The following is a 16947-nucleotide window of genomic DNA, read 5'->3' as shown; positions in this document are numbered from 1 at the left end:
AGAGGCACTGCATGGGTGAAGCAGGGATGAATGATGCTGCTGATGACCTTCACACTGTGTGACACTCCAAACTGGAAACAGGGGAGGGCACTCCTGGATCCGAGAGTGATTTCGCCGCCTGTACTGGGGGACATGTCCTGTGTAGTCACAAGATCCAGGGTGCCAGGGTGCCAGGGTGCCAGGGTGCCAGGGTGCCAGGGTGCCAGGGTGCCAGGGTGCCAGGAGGTCAAGCGTTGAATGATTCCCTGTACTAAGGACTTGTCAGTTTCGGGTCAGGTCAGGGTCGGCATCGAGTAGTTTACAGAGGCCTCCAACAGCACTATGTCAGTGTGTGATGTCTTTGACAAGCACCTGCAAATAAAATCCGTGATAGTCCTGTCATTCCCAGTGCAGGACTCCCTGGCTCCAGTGAGCAGTGGGCATGTGGCTGTCATCATGTGGCTCTCTAGCAAACCTGTACACTTGTTCAGCGCTGTCAATGCGGTACTGTACAGTGTACGTACAGCGCACGTAGATCTACGCGTGTCAATGCTGGCTGAGCCAGCCATCATCTGGTCATGATCCATAATCATGATCATATCACCGGTCAAATGCTTCGCATGCCAATGCCCGCGCGTGTCCTTTCACAAAATCATTTTTAAAATTTTCGTGTTCATGGCACGATTTCTGTTCGAGAACGTACGGTGCTGGAGACGATCCTGATGAGTGATGTCGCCCATCGACTCGATAGCTCCAGGCCAGGGTCGAATCGGTAGTAAGAGAAGCTCGCGCCACAACTGTAGAGGCTTCCTGGTTGCCCCGTTGGGGTTCATCAAAAGGTCGCTGTCAACCGTCGTGTCATCGACGTTAGACACGGGTGAATGGGCGTGCATGATCGCGCCAACGCGGGGAACACAATGCTATCGCCGAGTGCTGTGATACTACGGATGGAAGGTTCTACTCTTATCTGTCACTGTCAGCATGGCTGGAGATGGTATTTGACCCCGGGCATGCTCGGAGCAGGCGGACCTTGGCTTCAGCACATGTGCGACGCGTCCATTCATACAGCTACTGCCTTGCGAAAGCAACAACTACTCACAAACAAACCAAGCGGCCTTTCATTCTCGTTGAAGAAATTTCTCAGTCGTGAAACTGGTCTTTGGAAGGACAATAATTTGGCAGATAAATAATCCGTGTCACCAGGTCACTGTGGAACTCAAGAATTACTCCCAGGAACAGCCACCTCGTCGTGTAGAGAAAATAGTTTGCGCAAGAAGATTAATTGCTCATACGGTGTTTCCATCTCGACTAAACTTGCGTCAGTGGAATCATTTCTATCTACACGCCGGTAACACGGGCTGTCTAAAAGCAGTGAGTGAATATAACTGATAAGTGGCCAAGATTGAATCAATCAAGACAAGTGTACCCACACCACGTGTTCAGTTGGAGCGGTGGGTCACACGCTGAGCACTGTAAAAAACTGGGACAGCTGTGATCAGCTGCTTGCGACACCAAGATACTTCGTAACACCAAGCAAGTGTTGGATCGACTGATTCACTGAATGAAAGAGAGCAGAGTAGAGGCTGAGCCAGTAGGTCTAGTACTGGCAGTGGTAGCCCCAGACGATCTCACTCATCACACAGGTGACAGCACACACGCACCGACGTCCGTGTTACCATCCTCGCTTGGCTGCAGATATCGCAGCCGCGGTGGTCCTGCCTGTTTCGAAACACAGCAAACTGCTGGTGCGGCGGTGGTTGCATACTTGGCGACAGTGGAACGTGGTGACAGTCAGTGGACGTGGTGAACACACTTTCATTGTGATATTCGCACTGCTGTAGAAGCAAGCGATCAGTCGATCTGTTTTCTTCACCGAAGGCGAAGGCTGACATACCAGGGTCTCTCCTCGGCGAGTATAACCTTTCTGTTCTAGGCAAAGAGAGACGCAGTTCAATTTCAATCAATTTCCAATCAATCCCATTTTAGTTTTGCAACATTTGGGATTGTTTTTTTGCTGACTTTGGCCAGTTACGGTTGCGAAACTAACGATCAGCTAGCCAACTAGCCCCAGGAAGTACTTCCATCCGGGGAGCGGAAAGAGGTAGAAGGGGCAGACAACTGCAATGAACTAATCGTTATCTGAGCAGGTCGTGCAACAAACAATACATTAGCGTGCTGTGTAGATAAGATAGTCGTTGCCCAACAGCGCACTGGAACAATGGGAGCTTGCTGCTTCACAGCTGATCATCGCAGCGTGGTGTCGCGCGGTAGAGACAACGCGCCCGATGGAAAGTACAAGCGACTGGCAGAGCCCGCGTGCAGGACGGCCAGCGGCGAGAGCGTACTGGCGGAGGAATGGGACTCGCCCAAACCATCACCGTAAGTAGTAGATCTACTATACTGTCACTTGTAACTGTCCAATGTTCCTAATTGCAATATTGTGACCCTCGCGTGAAACTTTATTTAGAGATTGGGGACTTACATGAAGATAACAGGATACTCAGTATCTTATCCTGGGTCACAAACACTTTCACCCTTCGTCGAAAACACATTCATCTACAATTTCACAGTAGAGCGTATGCGATTACATCATCAGTTGACATGCGTTGACGTAATCGCGGCACAGCGATGCACTGGTGACTCCATAGCGACTCATGCAGTATACACAGCGCCCATAAACAGTTCCGCTCACTCGTGCAGTATACCCAGCACCCATAAACAGTTCCGCTCACTCGCCCGTAAACAGTTCCGCTCACTCGCGCTGTATACACAGCGCCCGTAAACAGTTCCGCTGTTTCACTCTGCATACACAGCGGCAGCAAGCGGTTCCGCTGACGTAATTCAGATAACCACTACAGGGAATCAGTGTGCACTCCAGACCCGGTTGGGGGGGGGGGGTACTTGGACCCGTTTGGAAAAAGAACACCGGGTCACTTGTGACTAGAATCAGTGTCTGCTCCAGAGCCGAGCCAGCAACCCGGTTTGGGTACAATACTGTTGGCAGCGGCGTCGGACGGTATTTTAGTGTGGTACGGTCAGCCATCTGAAGTACATTTCACTCGTGGGGGACATGTGGCTGAGCCGAAAATTTTGGAGATTAGATCCCAGATAAGTGTATTTTATAGATTCACAGGGTACCTGGGGAAAAAAAGTGGTACGGTCAATACCGTAGTAACCGTACCGTGTCCGACGCCCCTGTGTTGGGCGCCGAAGAACGGAGCGCCCGAGACCGACCAGGCTAGAATTTTCACCAAGCACAGGATACCAATGTATACACGGTGACTCAACTGTGCATAGACTGTAATGAATGAAAATAAGAACGGTCTAGGCTAGGTTGCTGACACCCCACCCCCACCCACCCAGTTCTTCGGCGATCGACAGTACTGAACTTTGATTCGTTTGGAAAAAAGAACACTGGGTCACCTGTAACCCGGTTGGGAATACAATATGCATCAGGGAGCAGGGGCGTCGGAAGGTGATTACGGTCAGCCATCTGAAATGCAATTTACTCGTGGGGGAGGGGTGGCTGAGCCGAAAATTTTGGAAATTTCGAGCCCAAATCAGTGCATTTTATTGAATAACAGGGTACCTAGGAGAAAGAGTGGTGCGGTCAATACGGTAGTGACCGTACTGTGTGCCACGCCCCTGGGGAGTACTAACATATTTACAACTGTGCCTGTATACTGCTTGTGGTGGTGTGTATCTGTTGCTCAGGGCGGAGTATCGAAAGCAGATCGCCAATTCTCAAGCCGCTCGCGTGACAGTAAGTTCAGACATTGCTTTTCGGAGAGGTGGCCGTTCCACGAATGCAGATGTGGCACATTCCGTAAAACTGCTCAGACATCCACTGGTCTTTTCTGCTCAAGTATCCGTTAGTCTTTCACTGCTCAGACATGTATTGGTCTTTGCCTGTTCAGGCATCCACTGGGCTTTGGCTGCAGAGGCATCCATTGGGTTTTGGCTGCCGAGGCATCCATTTGGCTTTGGCTGTTCAGACATCCATTGTTCTTGGGATTCTTAGCCCCACAGCTGTTTTATAGAGCGGTTGCACATCTATCTCATGACCATACAGGACGGCCATGTTGGTTTGGTTCCAACTCCACTCAACCCCTGCATGTATGGGTCACATGACGTCGGCCATGTTGGTTCCAACTCCACTCAACCCCTGCATGTATGGGTCACATGACGTCGGCCATGTTGGTTCCAACTCCACTCAACCCCCGCATCTATGGGTCACATGATGTCGACCATGTTGGTTCCACTGTCCACATGCCATGATGATCATGGTTGCATATTTATCACATGACCATAGAGGGCAGCCATGTTGGTCTGGTTCCAACTCCACTCAACCCCCGCATCTATGGGTCACATGATGTCGGCCATGTTGGTTCACATGCCATGATGATCATTTTATACACAAACTGTGTCACATGATGTTACGATCTTCAGCCACTGGCTATGCCACCCTGTGTTGTTCCACGGTGTGCTAGACAGGTGTAGTAGAAAGATAATGATGTGAACTGCATAGAGGTTAGCCAGGTGATCTCGGAGGTCATGGTTGTACACTCTTGTACACTCGTGTTTCTTATTTGGGCAATTTCCTTTCATACTCGCTGCCATCTCCTTTGTTCCATATACAATCTCTCAGTAATAGTTCTGTTGGCCTGGATATTCTCTGTTCAAGGGGCTGGGTGTGAGGTGATTCATAATTATATTGTACTTCAGGGGCGTACCTGGTCCCCGCTTAGGCTGGTGCACGGCAGCTGTGTCGTATGTGTAACGTAGGATGTCATCATAGTCATCTTGTGCATGCTGAACCCAGGTCGAAATTGTTAGGAGGGGGAGGGCACGTGCCCGGGGGGGGGGGGGGGTATGTGCCCCGGGAGGGGGCAAGTGCCCCCCCCCCCGTGCCCCATGCGGGAGCTACGTGCCTGTAGGTTATTCTTGCTGGGTTCATGATGTTAGTGTATTGCTGTTTCTTGATCTTCACTGCTGTGATTCAGAGACGTACGGACGACACTGGGCCCACGCTACTGGAGATGAGCGCGAAAGCACCTCGCGGCTTTGCGCCCTACAGACCTGAAGACGAGAAACGGGTACGGTCTACTGTGTGATTATTTCTTCTCTTCCACACTCGGTCACTGCAAAACCTAGCGTCTTCCTTGTCATGTGTCTCTGGTTCCCGTGGGTTTAGTCCTCGGTCCTCTCCTCCGTGTCGACATTGCGTAAGAAGGTTTATTTTCCCGTTTGAATCAACACTAAAGAAACACACCATCAACAGCAATAGTTTGCCAGGCTGTGCCAGTGCGAAATGTACCACACAGAATGGCGGAGCGTGAGAGGTTTGAGAGTAGGATATGTGGTAGGGAACAAGTTCCTTACAGCCAGGATCAGGTTTCAGGCAAGCAGAAGCATGCCAACGTAACATGCTGCTATTTGTAGAGCTATGTGCAGCAAAACCTCTGCATAACACCCAAAGGACGTCTCGTTAAGCTGGACAGGGAGCGCTTCTGACCGCCGGTATTTTGCAAGTAATAGAGTTGCAGCAGTGGTTTCCAGAAACAAGCTTTGGACCCTTCATGCTGGTCAGTGTTTCACGGCGGCTGTAACACTAGAGATTTGTCTGTTCCTTAGTGGGACATTGCACTGCACTTCTACAGTGTCGTACTGCGTCTGTTAAGTTGTGTTCACAAACAGACGTGTGCGTGGTGTGCTTGCTGTTCATGCCTGCCCAAACGTGAGTACAGGCTTTCATTAGAAGCAGCAAGTCAATTCGTATTTTAGGGTGTGCGACGCCTGCGAGGACTTATATGCTGGCCCCGCAAGTCAAAGTGACTGGAACACGCATAAGCCAGTACGTGTCTGATGTGCGCTGAACACATTGGAATTTCGATTTTGGCACGTTTCGATAGGTGTGACGCCCCGAAAGCCAGCCAAGATATGCACAAACACTTGGTTTTACACATACTTGTACTACACGTGTCAGTTGCGAACACAGCTTCAGACATTCACCTGAACAGGACAAGTCCTAGGGAGAAAACAAAGCAATATAGCACAAGCATGGTTTTTCTTTACAATGATCACAGCTCACAGGCAAAGACAACAAATTGCATAGTGGGAGCATAGTGGTGGTGAGGCTTTTTGCCCTCAGCCGACCTGAGGTATCGGCGTCATGGGGAAGAAGAAGAAAATATGAAGGTGTTGTTGCTGTGTTCTGGATACTCAATCACACTATCATACTGCAGGCAAATTTATCACGCAAAGGTGCAGTGAGAAAGCACGATGAGGAGCCGGCAACACCACCATCGCGTACACTCTCACGGCGAGAGATTCTGGCCAATCAATATCGTCTCGAAGCCGAGAAGGAGAAGAAAGCCAGCGACTTGGGATCTCGGAGTAGACATCCGGGGGACAGAAGCGACACCGACAGTGAATCAGGTACTGTGGTGAATACCAGCATGACTAGCTATTGTGCTATGACTGGTTATGGGGCTGTGACTGGTTATGGGGCTATGACTGGTTATGGGGCTGTGACTGGTTATGGGGCTGTGACTGGTTATGGGGCTGTGACTGGTTATGGGGCTATTACCCTTTATGGGGGCTATGACTGGTTATGGGGCTATGAATGGTTATGAGGCTATGACTAGTTATAGGGCTTTGGCTGGTTATGGGGTAGTTGATGGTTACGGGGCTATTATCCATTATGGGGCTATGGCTGGTTATGGTGCTGCGACCGGTAACTTTGCTGAGACTGGTCACGAGGCTGTGATGTTAGCCAGTGCAGGCTGTCGTAATAAAACGACTCATCCGTGTTCCATTCCCGTGCATGGTACATGCATGGTGCGACGGCACAATGACAGCTGTCGCAAATCACACTGAGTATTACACGTGTTTTTTGGTGATTCCTGGTTAGCTGCTAGCTTTTCCCTACTCGAAGATGTTGCTGCCGTGAAATCTGGGGGTTTGTGTTCGTCCTGGCGAAAACCGTGTTTTGATCCGTTGAGGGAGACGAGAGATACAGTGCGAAGACGTACGATCTGTCCGAGAATCGGCGAAGAAGAAAGCTTCACAGACGACCCGTAGTGGTTGGGAACAGAATGGAACATATACCAGTCGATGCCTGTCATGGTAGGGATGACTGCTACGAAGTTTTAGCCCCATGCTCCCCAGCGCTTTTTAGCGCCCGACGATAATTACCAAATTTCATCGATTTTCCATGTGGATCAAAGCATAGTCTCCTCAATCTTCTCCAGTCGAGCTGAGTCTGGACGCTACAATGTCGAGACGTGAAAAGAGAACATGCATGAACACATAGGAGCATCACATGCAGCTGCATTCTGCCTTGACGAAGCTGAGAACAACACCAGCACCACGCATTTGGAAGACATTTCGAAGAAGACGAAGAACTACATATCTGCGTTCAAAAAAGCCTCTGTATACTGTGCATGCAGTATGCATGCGTGCATGCGCGAAGCACGGGGTCCGCGGATCAGCTTCGTTCAAAAATCATTGTGCCACACGGGTTGTATGATTTGTGTGCGATCATGGTCTTTCTTCTTGACAAACAAAAGTGAAGTTTTTCGATCTTCAAATCGCCATAGCGTCCTTGTCATGACTCCAAATCAGCTGAAACTTTGCAGGAGGAATGAAAATGCCATGCTGAATCGATTGGTACCATTTTCGAAGGGTTTCCTTGAAAAATAAAAATTAGCCTGCACTGGCTAGTGATGTTGTACATGGTATTGGCTGATGTAGACCACGCTCAGTTGTAACTGCACATCGGACGAGCAGCCGCTGGATGACTTAGGGGTGGCGAACATGATACATGTGCAAAGATTTCGGAATGCGTACAAGCGTACTTCACATAGCTCAACTGAAGAGTTTTGGTTTGTTAGTGGATCGACTGCTGTGTTTGTGCACACGGAGCGTTGATGCATTGACTACTGTGTTTGTGGCAATGGAGTTTTTAAATGTATCAACTCCTGCGTTTGTGTTCACTCGTAGGTGGTCAGGATGTTCCCGATGGGGGCATCAGAGACACGAACGTCAATGATTTGGCGAGAGGACAAGATCCACAGTCCCAGTCGAACGTTCTAGTCGACATTGACCCGTCATCGCCATCTGCACATCCATCCACCAATGGGACATCGCCGCATGATGCGTCTACAACGAATGAAGCACATGGCTTCCGCTCGGTTGCTTCATCGGGCCGCGGCTCCCTAACATCAGCATCTCCAGACGCCGATAACCAGGTGGAGAGAACAGGCCACGGAGCAACAGATGGTGAAGCACCGTCATCGGACGTTCATGGCGAGGATTCGCCTGCGCATGTCGCAAACGGATCAGCCAACGGTACAGTCACAACACGAGATAACAGAGCCGACTCTCGGACTAGCTCTGGCAGTAGCGAAATGTCCGATAAGTCCGGCCATAAAGTTCTATCTCGGATTAGCGTTGGCAGCCTCGAAACGTCCGGTGAGTCCAACCATAAAGTTCTTCCTCCTCCCTCCACCTGTCTAAGTTGGCTGCCGATATACATGCTGCCATTGCATGCACAGTGCTATGTTACACGGAGTCTGGCAACTTGTTTGCGCCGTGATTAGTGACTCTTTCACTGTCTTCGCCTCTCTGTTCTTACTCTTTCTGCCTTCTTTGTATTTGTATTTCTTGTTGTCTATTCTGCTTGTTTGTATGTCTGGGTGCGCATTAATGTCTGTGTGTTCCTGTTTGCGAATTTTCGTCTGTTCGTTGTGTATCTGTCTGTTTTTGTATTCATATGTATTTGTTGTTGTCGGTCCATTTGCAGGTGTCTGTTTTTCCTTTTGTTTGTCATGTATTTTCTTACGTGTCCGTCCATGTGTATGTCCATCCGTTCACCTGCCTGTCTGTCTTCATTCTTGTCTGTGCATTGTTTACATGTTTCTGTTTGTCTTTAACCATTTGTATATCTGTCTGTCTGTCTGTCTATCGACTTACGTGTCTGTCTGTTCGTATGTCCATCCATTCACCTGTCTGTCTCCACTCACAGACCCGTCGGCCCTACCGTACTTTGCCACGAGCAGCGTGCCTGCGAGCGGCTTCACACCACCCATGCCGCGTATACAAGTTCCCGGTAAGTACATTACCCCCCCCCCCCCCCATTCGGGCCCCCTGATCCGGACACTCTATTCCCCCGTAATCCGGGAACGTCCGTCTACCGAGCGCTTTTCTGACCCATGTACATGTAGACTAAAAACATTGGCTTTTCAACGAAAAACGATCCCGAAAGCTATTTAAATAAGTGTCGAGGCTACAATAGTTTTAGAATGGCGATCAACAGAACGAGGTGAACGGACATTTGGATACAGTAAAGCCTTTGTGAAATGTCGGTTCAGCTCGTTCTGTTGTTCGCAATTCCAAAAACTATTGATTGGCATAAACAGTGTTTACTTGCATGTAGTAAGTATGTACACTCGGACGTCTCTTATCCGGGCACCTTTGGACCGGGCACTGCCCGTATCTCAGATTTGCCCGTATCTCAGAATAACTCATCTACCATGTATCATAATCACTTTTTGAAGAAGTTTATTTGGAACGTATTGCACATGTTCAGGATAAAAAAGGAACCCATTGGTAAAAATGTGTGGATTACATAGGTTGGCAGTGAAAAATAAGCACTTCCGAATACGGAAAAAGTTCAAAACCCCCTAATTCGAAGCATTTTTGCCATAGGAACTCAAGCTAAAGGTGCCCGGTAGAGAGACGTGCCCGTATCTGAGGCGTCCGGATAAGAGGCGTTTGAGTGTACGGGCAATTCCTAGTGGCGGGCAATGCTCGGTCCCAACCTGCCTGGATTAGAGGAGTTTTACTGTAGAGGGGCTTATCATTTTCACAGTAGCTGTTGTATTGGTATATGGGCAAGCTAAAACATGGCTTTGGGGTTCCGTTATTTGCTTGAGACATGACGGCCCAAAATGAAGAGTTGTTTCTGTCGAGCACGTTTGTGCTGTGCTTCATTCATCAATCGGTGGCGTGTGCATCTTGTCGAACTTCGTTCTCACACTTATTTGGCGGTCTAGTCCAAACCGCTGGCGAGCAACCTGACATTTTTCTGGAATACATATTTTCACTCTAAGACATGTTTTAGCTGGCTGTGGCCCATATGCTGAGCTCAGACAACCGGGTAGCTCTGATATATTGGATGCTGAACACTATTCCGATGGTATTGGTCCAGGGAATTTGTTATCGCTGACTTCAAGTTTTAGCCACTTCGCTCCGCCCTATTCTAATTCCGATGACATTCCGTCGATGACTTCAAACAGCCATAATTCAGTCGAATATCGGATCTATTTATTTCTATTCACGAAGATTTTGTAGACGAGAGACCGTTTTTGGGTAGTGGTGTATGATGGTGAGACATATTGCACTATCGTGAAAATCGAAGTATTTTGGTTGTCGCCGAATTCCAGAAACCTCCGCTTTAGGAAAGTGATGCCCTTCAACAATGCCATGGTGCTGTTGGAATCCCATGGGAGAGATTGCTCTATTTTGAAAGCTGTGGCCGAGAGATCAATGCAGCTGCTGTGTAGTGTGCTATGCAAGACAATTTGATTACGATAAGAAGGGATATAATGATAACGAACCATCGTTGCTGGTGCTCTTGGCCCCGTGGTGTGGTGTGTGTACGTGTTTGTGTGTAAATGTATGTGTGTGTGTATGTGCGTGCGTGCGTGCGTGTGTGTGCGTGTTGATGTGTTGCCTTTTCTGTAGATGCGACCTCATTGTCCTCCACGGGACGAGATTCGCCTGCCCCTGTTGGGGACTTGAAGTCGCTGAAAGAGTACGTAACAAACACAGCTTCACACTATAAGGATCAGCACAGTAAGAATAGAGAACTGTCGGGCGCCGAAGAACGGAGCGCCGAAGAACGGAGCGCCGAAGAACGGCCAGGCTAGAATTTTATCAAGCACCGCATACCAATGTTTACACTGTGATTCACTTGTGCATAGACTGCAATACATGAAAATAGGAACGGCCTAGGCTAGGAGGCTGCCCCCCCCCCCCCCCAGTTCTTCGGCGACCGACAGTACTGCAGACACAAATAGACACGGTTTAGGGTTTAGACGCACAATGCAACACAATTCAATGGTGGATTAGAGAAATGGAGGTTTTGATTACAGTTTGGTGAAAGGATCAAGGGATACCTTGCAGCGAATTTCATATTTGAATTCTGACTAGAACCAATTCCAAATTTAAAAAAAATTTCACGGTTCGCGTGAGACTCGGCCAAAGGCCCAGTTTTCCGCATCCGCAGGAACGCCACCACCCTCTTGGATCAAGGCGCAGATGCAGCTCCTAAGCGGTGGGAGGTGAGTAGATCAGACCCACCACAAAGTGGTCAGACCGAAATCCCATTCACTGCAACCAATTCCAAACCGTTACCCAAATAATATGGATGTAGATCAAACCACACATAAAAGGTATCCATTGTTGGCCAATATCCGAAAAGCAGTGAAATGGATACACCACATTTTTGAATAAAAACTGTTCACCTGCTTTTGGAGATAAGTCATCTTGCTTATCTGTTTGTGATTCAACTGCCTGCTCTCAATGCTCTTATCTCACTGAAACACAAAGCAAAGTGCCATCATCTGCGTGCCTGATGATTGGCCGTGTGGCAAGGAAACTCGGGGCAACAGCAGAACAAAGTTTCCTGTAGTTGTCAACTTGTATCTGACATAAAGATTTGCCTGCTGTTTTGTATTGGATGGTTGATTTGGGATGGTTATCAAACAGAGTGATTGTGTCATGCGTGTGTTTGTTGGCAGGCACGAGGAGGCGGTGAGTTTCTTGGCGGAGCTTGGCTACGGACCAGGACAAGTCATAGAGCGGCAAATGTTTGGTGAGTAACTGGAGAAGTTTTATGCTTTGAATGAGAAGCAAATAAACAATAACAGATCAAGGCATTCTTGCATCGCTGAGTGTCATGCATCAGGGGCGTCGCTGGTCCCCCTTTGGGGGGGGGGGGGGCAAGGCAGCATATGTGTGGGATGGCTGGTGCATGTCATTCATTGTCATTATGTGCATCCTGAACTTAAGGTAAAACAATTTTGGAGCCCCCCCCCCCGTGCCCCATGCGAGCTACGCGACACGTGCCTGTGCATGGTTGCCAATGATCAGGCAAGTATGAAACTCAGAGTTGCGAGATTGCCATGATCCATTGTTGTTTGTTTTATTGTGTTGCTCCGGCTCTGACCCCGTGGCTTATTGAGCTCTCTGTGCATACGTGCCCCCCCCCCCCCACCCTCTTATGCATTGAGTGTGTTACAAGCTATGGGTAAAGTTGGCCCATAGTCCACTCTGACCGTAGGGGCAAGAAGTGTCGGGGACATCCTCTTGCCATAAGCTCGACGTAGTGAGGGTGGTGCTCGTCTTCTCTCCCTCGTCGCCTTTGCGCCCCAACCAAGTCGGACGTGTGTGTGTGTGTGTGTGTGTGTGTGTGTGTGTGTGTGTGCGCATGCGTGTGTGCCTACATACTTGCATGAATGCCTTATCTGTACCTGACAGACCACACCAGTATAGGAGAGGTGGAGCTGAAACTAGAAGTGACGTACTCCGCAGTCAACATTGAGATTGTGCAGCTGAACGATCTGAAGCTGATGTCATTGCCACGCACTACTGGTAAGACGGGTGTGTGTGTGTGTGTGTGTGGCGGGGGGGGGGGGGGGGGGTATGTGTGTGTGTGCGTGTGTGTGTGTGTGTTGTATTTGTATGGTGTGTATCAGGCCTTCCGGAACCGGTCCGGTTGGTAAGGGTACTGCCGGACCAACGTTTCAGCCACCAACACAATCATGTTTCCTACTGTGGAGGGTATTATGTACCTGCCATACCATACACAACGTATGAAAGGCGATGATAATACCGGACCAATCAAAGACTCCTTCCGGTGGTCCTGTAGTATCATGTGTGTGCATATAAGTTCATATGTGTGTGCCTGTGTGTCAGCCTATCCGTCTGTCAGTCCATCTATCCGTCCGCTTTTTTGTCTGTCGGTTTGCCTGTCCAACCGACCATTTGTCTGTCCAACTCTCCGTCCGTCCGTCCGTCTGTTCAAAGCGAGTGCCTTATCATGTCCCTTTCTCCCTCTCTCATAACAGCCACCTTCACTACCTTTCCCCAGGAGACTCCCTTTGATAGGCATCCATTTTGGCTCTGGAGAATCCTTGAAATATATGATATCAATATAATACCAAATCTAATCATATGCGTACCTATGTTCCATACCTCAGTGTATGTTGGCTTGTTACCTGTATGCTCCTTGTTGCGATGTCCCTGTCCTGCCCTCTCCAGAGCTCTACATCAAGTGCTATCTACAAAAAGGACTCGCCGAGACTTCCAAACATACGAAGAAGCGCACAAAAGCCGTCAATGTCTCCGAGAACATGATCTTCGACGAAACACTCCATTTCTCAATGTCACCCGGAATGGATGTTGTGAAGGTACGACTTAACTGGCTTGTTTCCGCCTGCTGATTTGATGGTGTAACGCTCTGTAAAGATGTGTTGGATTGGTCTGCACTTTGGTTGCGATCATGTGATTCTTGCTGTGAGAGTGGCGCGGGAATCATAGCTGGATGGTGTGAGTGATATCCGCCGCGTGTTAGGTACGGCGATGAAAACGGTAAAAGGTGATCACTGCTGTGAAGTAGAGTAAAGCCTGTGACTAAAGACCACCGTGACTAGCGGCCAGCCGGGTACTGAAGAATACTTCGCCAGGCACGGACGGTCTGACATTCATATTATGGTTGTGCTGTGCAAACCTCTAACTAAGGACCACCTGCCACTAAAGACCGCTGTCTCTGGCCCCAAGGGCAAGGAGTGGTCGTTAGTCACATGTATTACTGTACACTGGAAGATTGAGTGTAGTGTGTGGAGAGAGTGTGTGAAGATGGCTGGATGATTTCACTCTCTGACAACACAGTAAGGTTCTAGCAAGGAAAGAACTCATGGGGGGGGGGGGGGGAGGGAGAGAGGAGGAGGGACAGGCAGTTTACCCACCTTTCCAGTATCCTCTAAGCTGGGTACAAATCTATTTCATTCCTTGGTGCTGACCGCTGTAATGCGCTTCCCGAATCCCATCGCACTTATCATATCCCCAACTCATTTTTCCAGGAACTTAGTGCATTCGGTCATCTTGGGCAACCTGTAAGAAGACCTTAGGGTCTGTTGGGAATGCCCAAATAAAATATTAAATAATACGATATAATACAATACAAAATCCAAATTGCCTTGTCACACAAAAATGCTACACGAATCAAACATACTCCCCTTTGGCTAAAGGTGGGTTGAAAACTCTACTCTATCACTGCATGGTGGTACAAGTCACTCATCGACTTCAGTACAGTGAAACCTGTAACTAACGACCACCCCTTGGTGCCCGGAAAAGTGGTCGTTGGTGGCAGGTGGTCTTTAGTTAGAGGTTTGCACCGCGCGACCATATATGGATCCCATTATATGATATGTATGTCAAAATGCAGATAATACAATCCCCCACCACTTGCGCACTGACATTCTTCTTTCAGATCATACAACACTTGGAGAGAGACAAAATCAAGTTTTTTATACACCGAAAGCGATACGACCTTTTGACACGTATGTCGACTCACTGGTGACTGGGTTTCCAGAGCAGCGCTGGCCTGGCCAGGCAGTGCACTAGTCACTATCGACTCCATCCTCATCTGTGTGCGACTACACTGGCAACTGGTATCAGTGTGTTGATCTGCAGTGGAAACTCAGTCGCTCCGACTTGGATGTAGTGTAGCGTAAACTGTACTAGTGAGTAGTGTGTACCAGTACTTGATGCGGCGATGTTGGGAGTTTTCGCACCTTTCACTGTAGACTATTATCCGCCATCGTATCCTGGCCTGTGTTCCGTACAGCTGAGTACATAATACCGTAGCATGCTAGCTAGCCAGCACAGACTGTCAGTGTGACCTGGTGTAGTGGTGAGTCTGGTGACTGAGCTGTGTGATTGCACTTCGACAGAGAGCCGCTCAGTCTTAGTTTCTCCTTTGAGTAGTAACATTGATCAAAGAGCGCTTTGGATGCGCTCTCCAAGACGTTTCCTATCTTGTTTGTTCTTGACAGCACTTGAAATTATGACAGGTGTAGTGCAATCCACACTGATTCCACAGTAAAAATGAGACTGCGCTCATTTGTCCAGCTGTAGTATCGAAACGACCATGGAAAATCATCAAAATTTCGAGAAGGAGCTTCAAGCAATGTTTGATTTGCTACATCGCGGTCGCTAGTTACGGGTCAAAATTCGACATTGGGACAAGAAAAGGCGGTCGCTGGTCGCGTTCAGCAGGTAGTCGCTAGTCACAGTGCATTTTGAATGTGAGACCGTCCGTGCCTGACAAAGTGGTCGGTAGTACCAGGCCGGTCGCTAGTCACGGTGGTCTTTAGTTACAGGTTTTACTGTACTTGAACATGTATCTCACACTTACTCTCTCTTTCTCTCTCTCTCTCTCTCTCTCTCTCTCTCTCTCTCTCTCTCTCTCTCTCTCTCTCTCTCTCTCTCTCTCGCATTCTTCTGTTTTCTCTCTCTCTCTCTCTCTCTCTCTCTCTCTCTCTCTCTCTCTCTCTCTCTCTCTCTCTCTCTCTCTCTCTCTCTCTCCGGCATGCTGTTATACGTGCGCAGGTGATGTTGTGGGAGGAGAAGCTAGGACGTAACCCCATGTATGGCATGGCTACCATCCAGCTCAGTCATCTCGACGGCAATGACGGACACAGCCAGACGACGAAGAACATGGTGAGCTATCGCAACAAGAAAGTACGCGCCGAGGGCAAGTACACGCTGTTCGGAGCGAAGGAGGACGGAAAGCTGGGAGTGCAGGGACTCAAGGTGTCCACCTCCACCGGTAGCTTGGTGTCCGTACGCGCCTCCACGCCCAATCTGGGAAAGCTGCGGCCGTTCCGTCACAGTAGGAAGTGATCGAGTGAGCCGGAGAGCATTGCTAAGAGAGTGTGCTCCACCAGTGCAGCTGGACCAGTGGTATAACAGCAGCCCACGGTGCTAAGACTTGGAGCGTACCAACATTACACTGGAAGCGAACGTGAAACAAGACAGAAGCAAGACACGCGTCAGGCTCTTCACCGACATCTTGAAGTGTGTCCTCGTTCTTAGTATCATCACGTTCTTGTCTCCGAAGAAAACTGGAAACAAGACGGTGTTTTCGTTTTGCTTGATAGTCTTTCGATGATAGCGAGGCTCTGATGATGGTCTCATTGCCAGTTCAGTCATCGTTGAGCAGTGCCGAGTGTCCAGCTGTTGTTGAGCAGAATCTGAGCAGCACGGCGCCGAGGCTGTGAGGCAACTGAGCAGCCTTGTGGAGGAATCTCTATTCAGGTTAGCTCTAGTGTGCATGCACAGTTCTACGAGTGGCATTCGATCATGCTACAGAAATCAATACGAATCAATCTTCTCCACAGACAGCGATCCGTATGTGAGATAAGGAGCATTCGCTGGGGTGACTTCACTGTGCTCTGAAATTGAAATTGCCTAGTCCACTAGTATTACCAGGATGTAATACTTGAAGTTTTTCTCTACGGCACCAGTGTGCTCATAGTCAAGCCACTCAGAGTTCACCGCTTTGTTTATCCTTCCTTGTACGCACGCACGCACGCACACACACACACACACACACACACACACACACACACACACACACACACACACACACACACCCACACACACACACACACACACACACACACTCACACATACACACACACATGCGCACACACGCGCACACACACACACGTACACACACACGTACACACACACACACCTCACACACACACACGCACACACACACACACACACACACACACACACACACACGTGCACACTCACACGCACATACTCTTTGTGTTTCGGCCAAATTTCATTTGTTCCACTAGACCAGTGAACGTGGCCAAATTCTCA

General features: G+C 49.0%; 1 protein-coding gene across 1 annotated transcript; it reads left to right on the top strand.

Annotated features, from left to right (window-relative positions):
- Positions 1 to 1126: 1126 nt before the first annotated feature.
- Positions 1127 to 16747, top strand: LOC135825330 (rab-3-interacting molecule unc-10-like). Its single transcript, XM_065338066.1, has 11 exons — positions 1127 to 2358; positions 3694 to 3742; positions 4983 to 5075; positions 6225 to 6417; positions 7984 to 8454; positions 9008 to 9091; positions 10729 to 10798; positions 11787 to 11860; positions 12526 to 12639; positions 13309 to 13457; positions 15661 to 16747. The coding sequence occupies exons 1-11, from the start codon at positions 2198 to 2200 to the stop codon at positions 15952 to 15954; spliced, it is 1752 nt and encodes a 583-aa protein (XP_065194138.1). The 5' UTR covers positions 1127 to 2197; the 3' UTR covers positions 15955 to 16747.
- The last annotated feature ends 200 nt before the right edge of the window (positions 16748 to 16947 follow it).

Source organism: Sycon ciliatum, chromosome 9, assembly GCF_964019385.1.
Source record: "Sycon ciliatum chromosome 9, ocSycCili1.1, whole genome shotgun sequence".
Lineage (NCBI taxonomy): Eukaryota > Metazoa > Porifera > Calcarea > Leucosolenida > Sycettidae > Sycon > Sycon ciliatum.
Note: the sequence above shows the minus strand (reverse complement) of the source record. Positions and strands in the feature narration are given on the sequence as shown.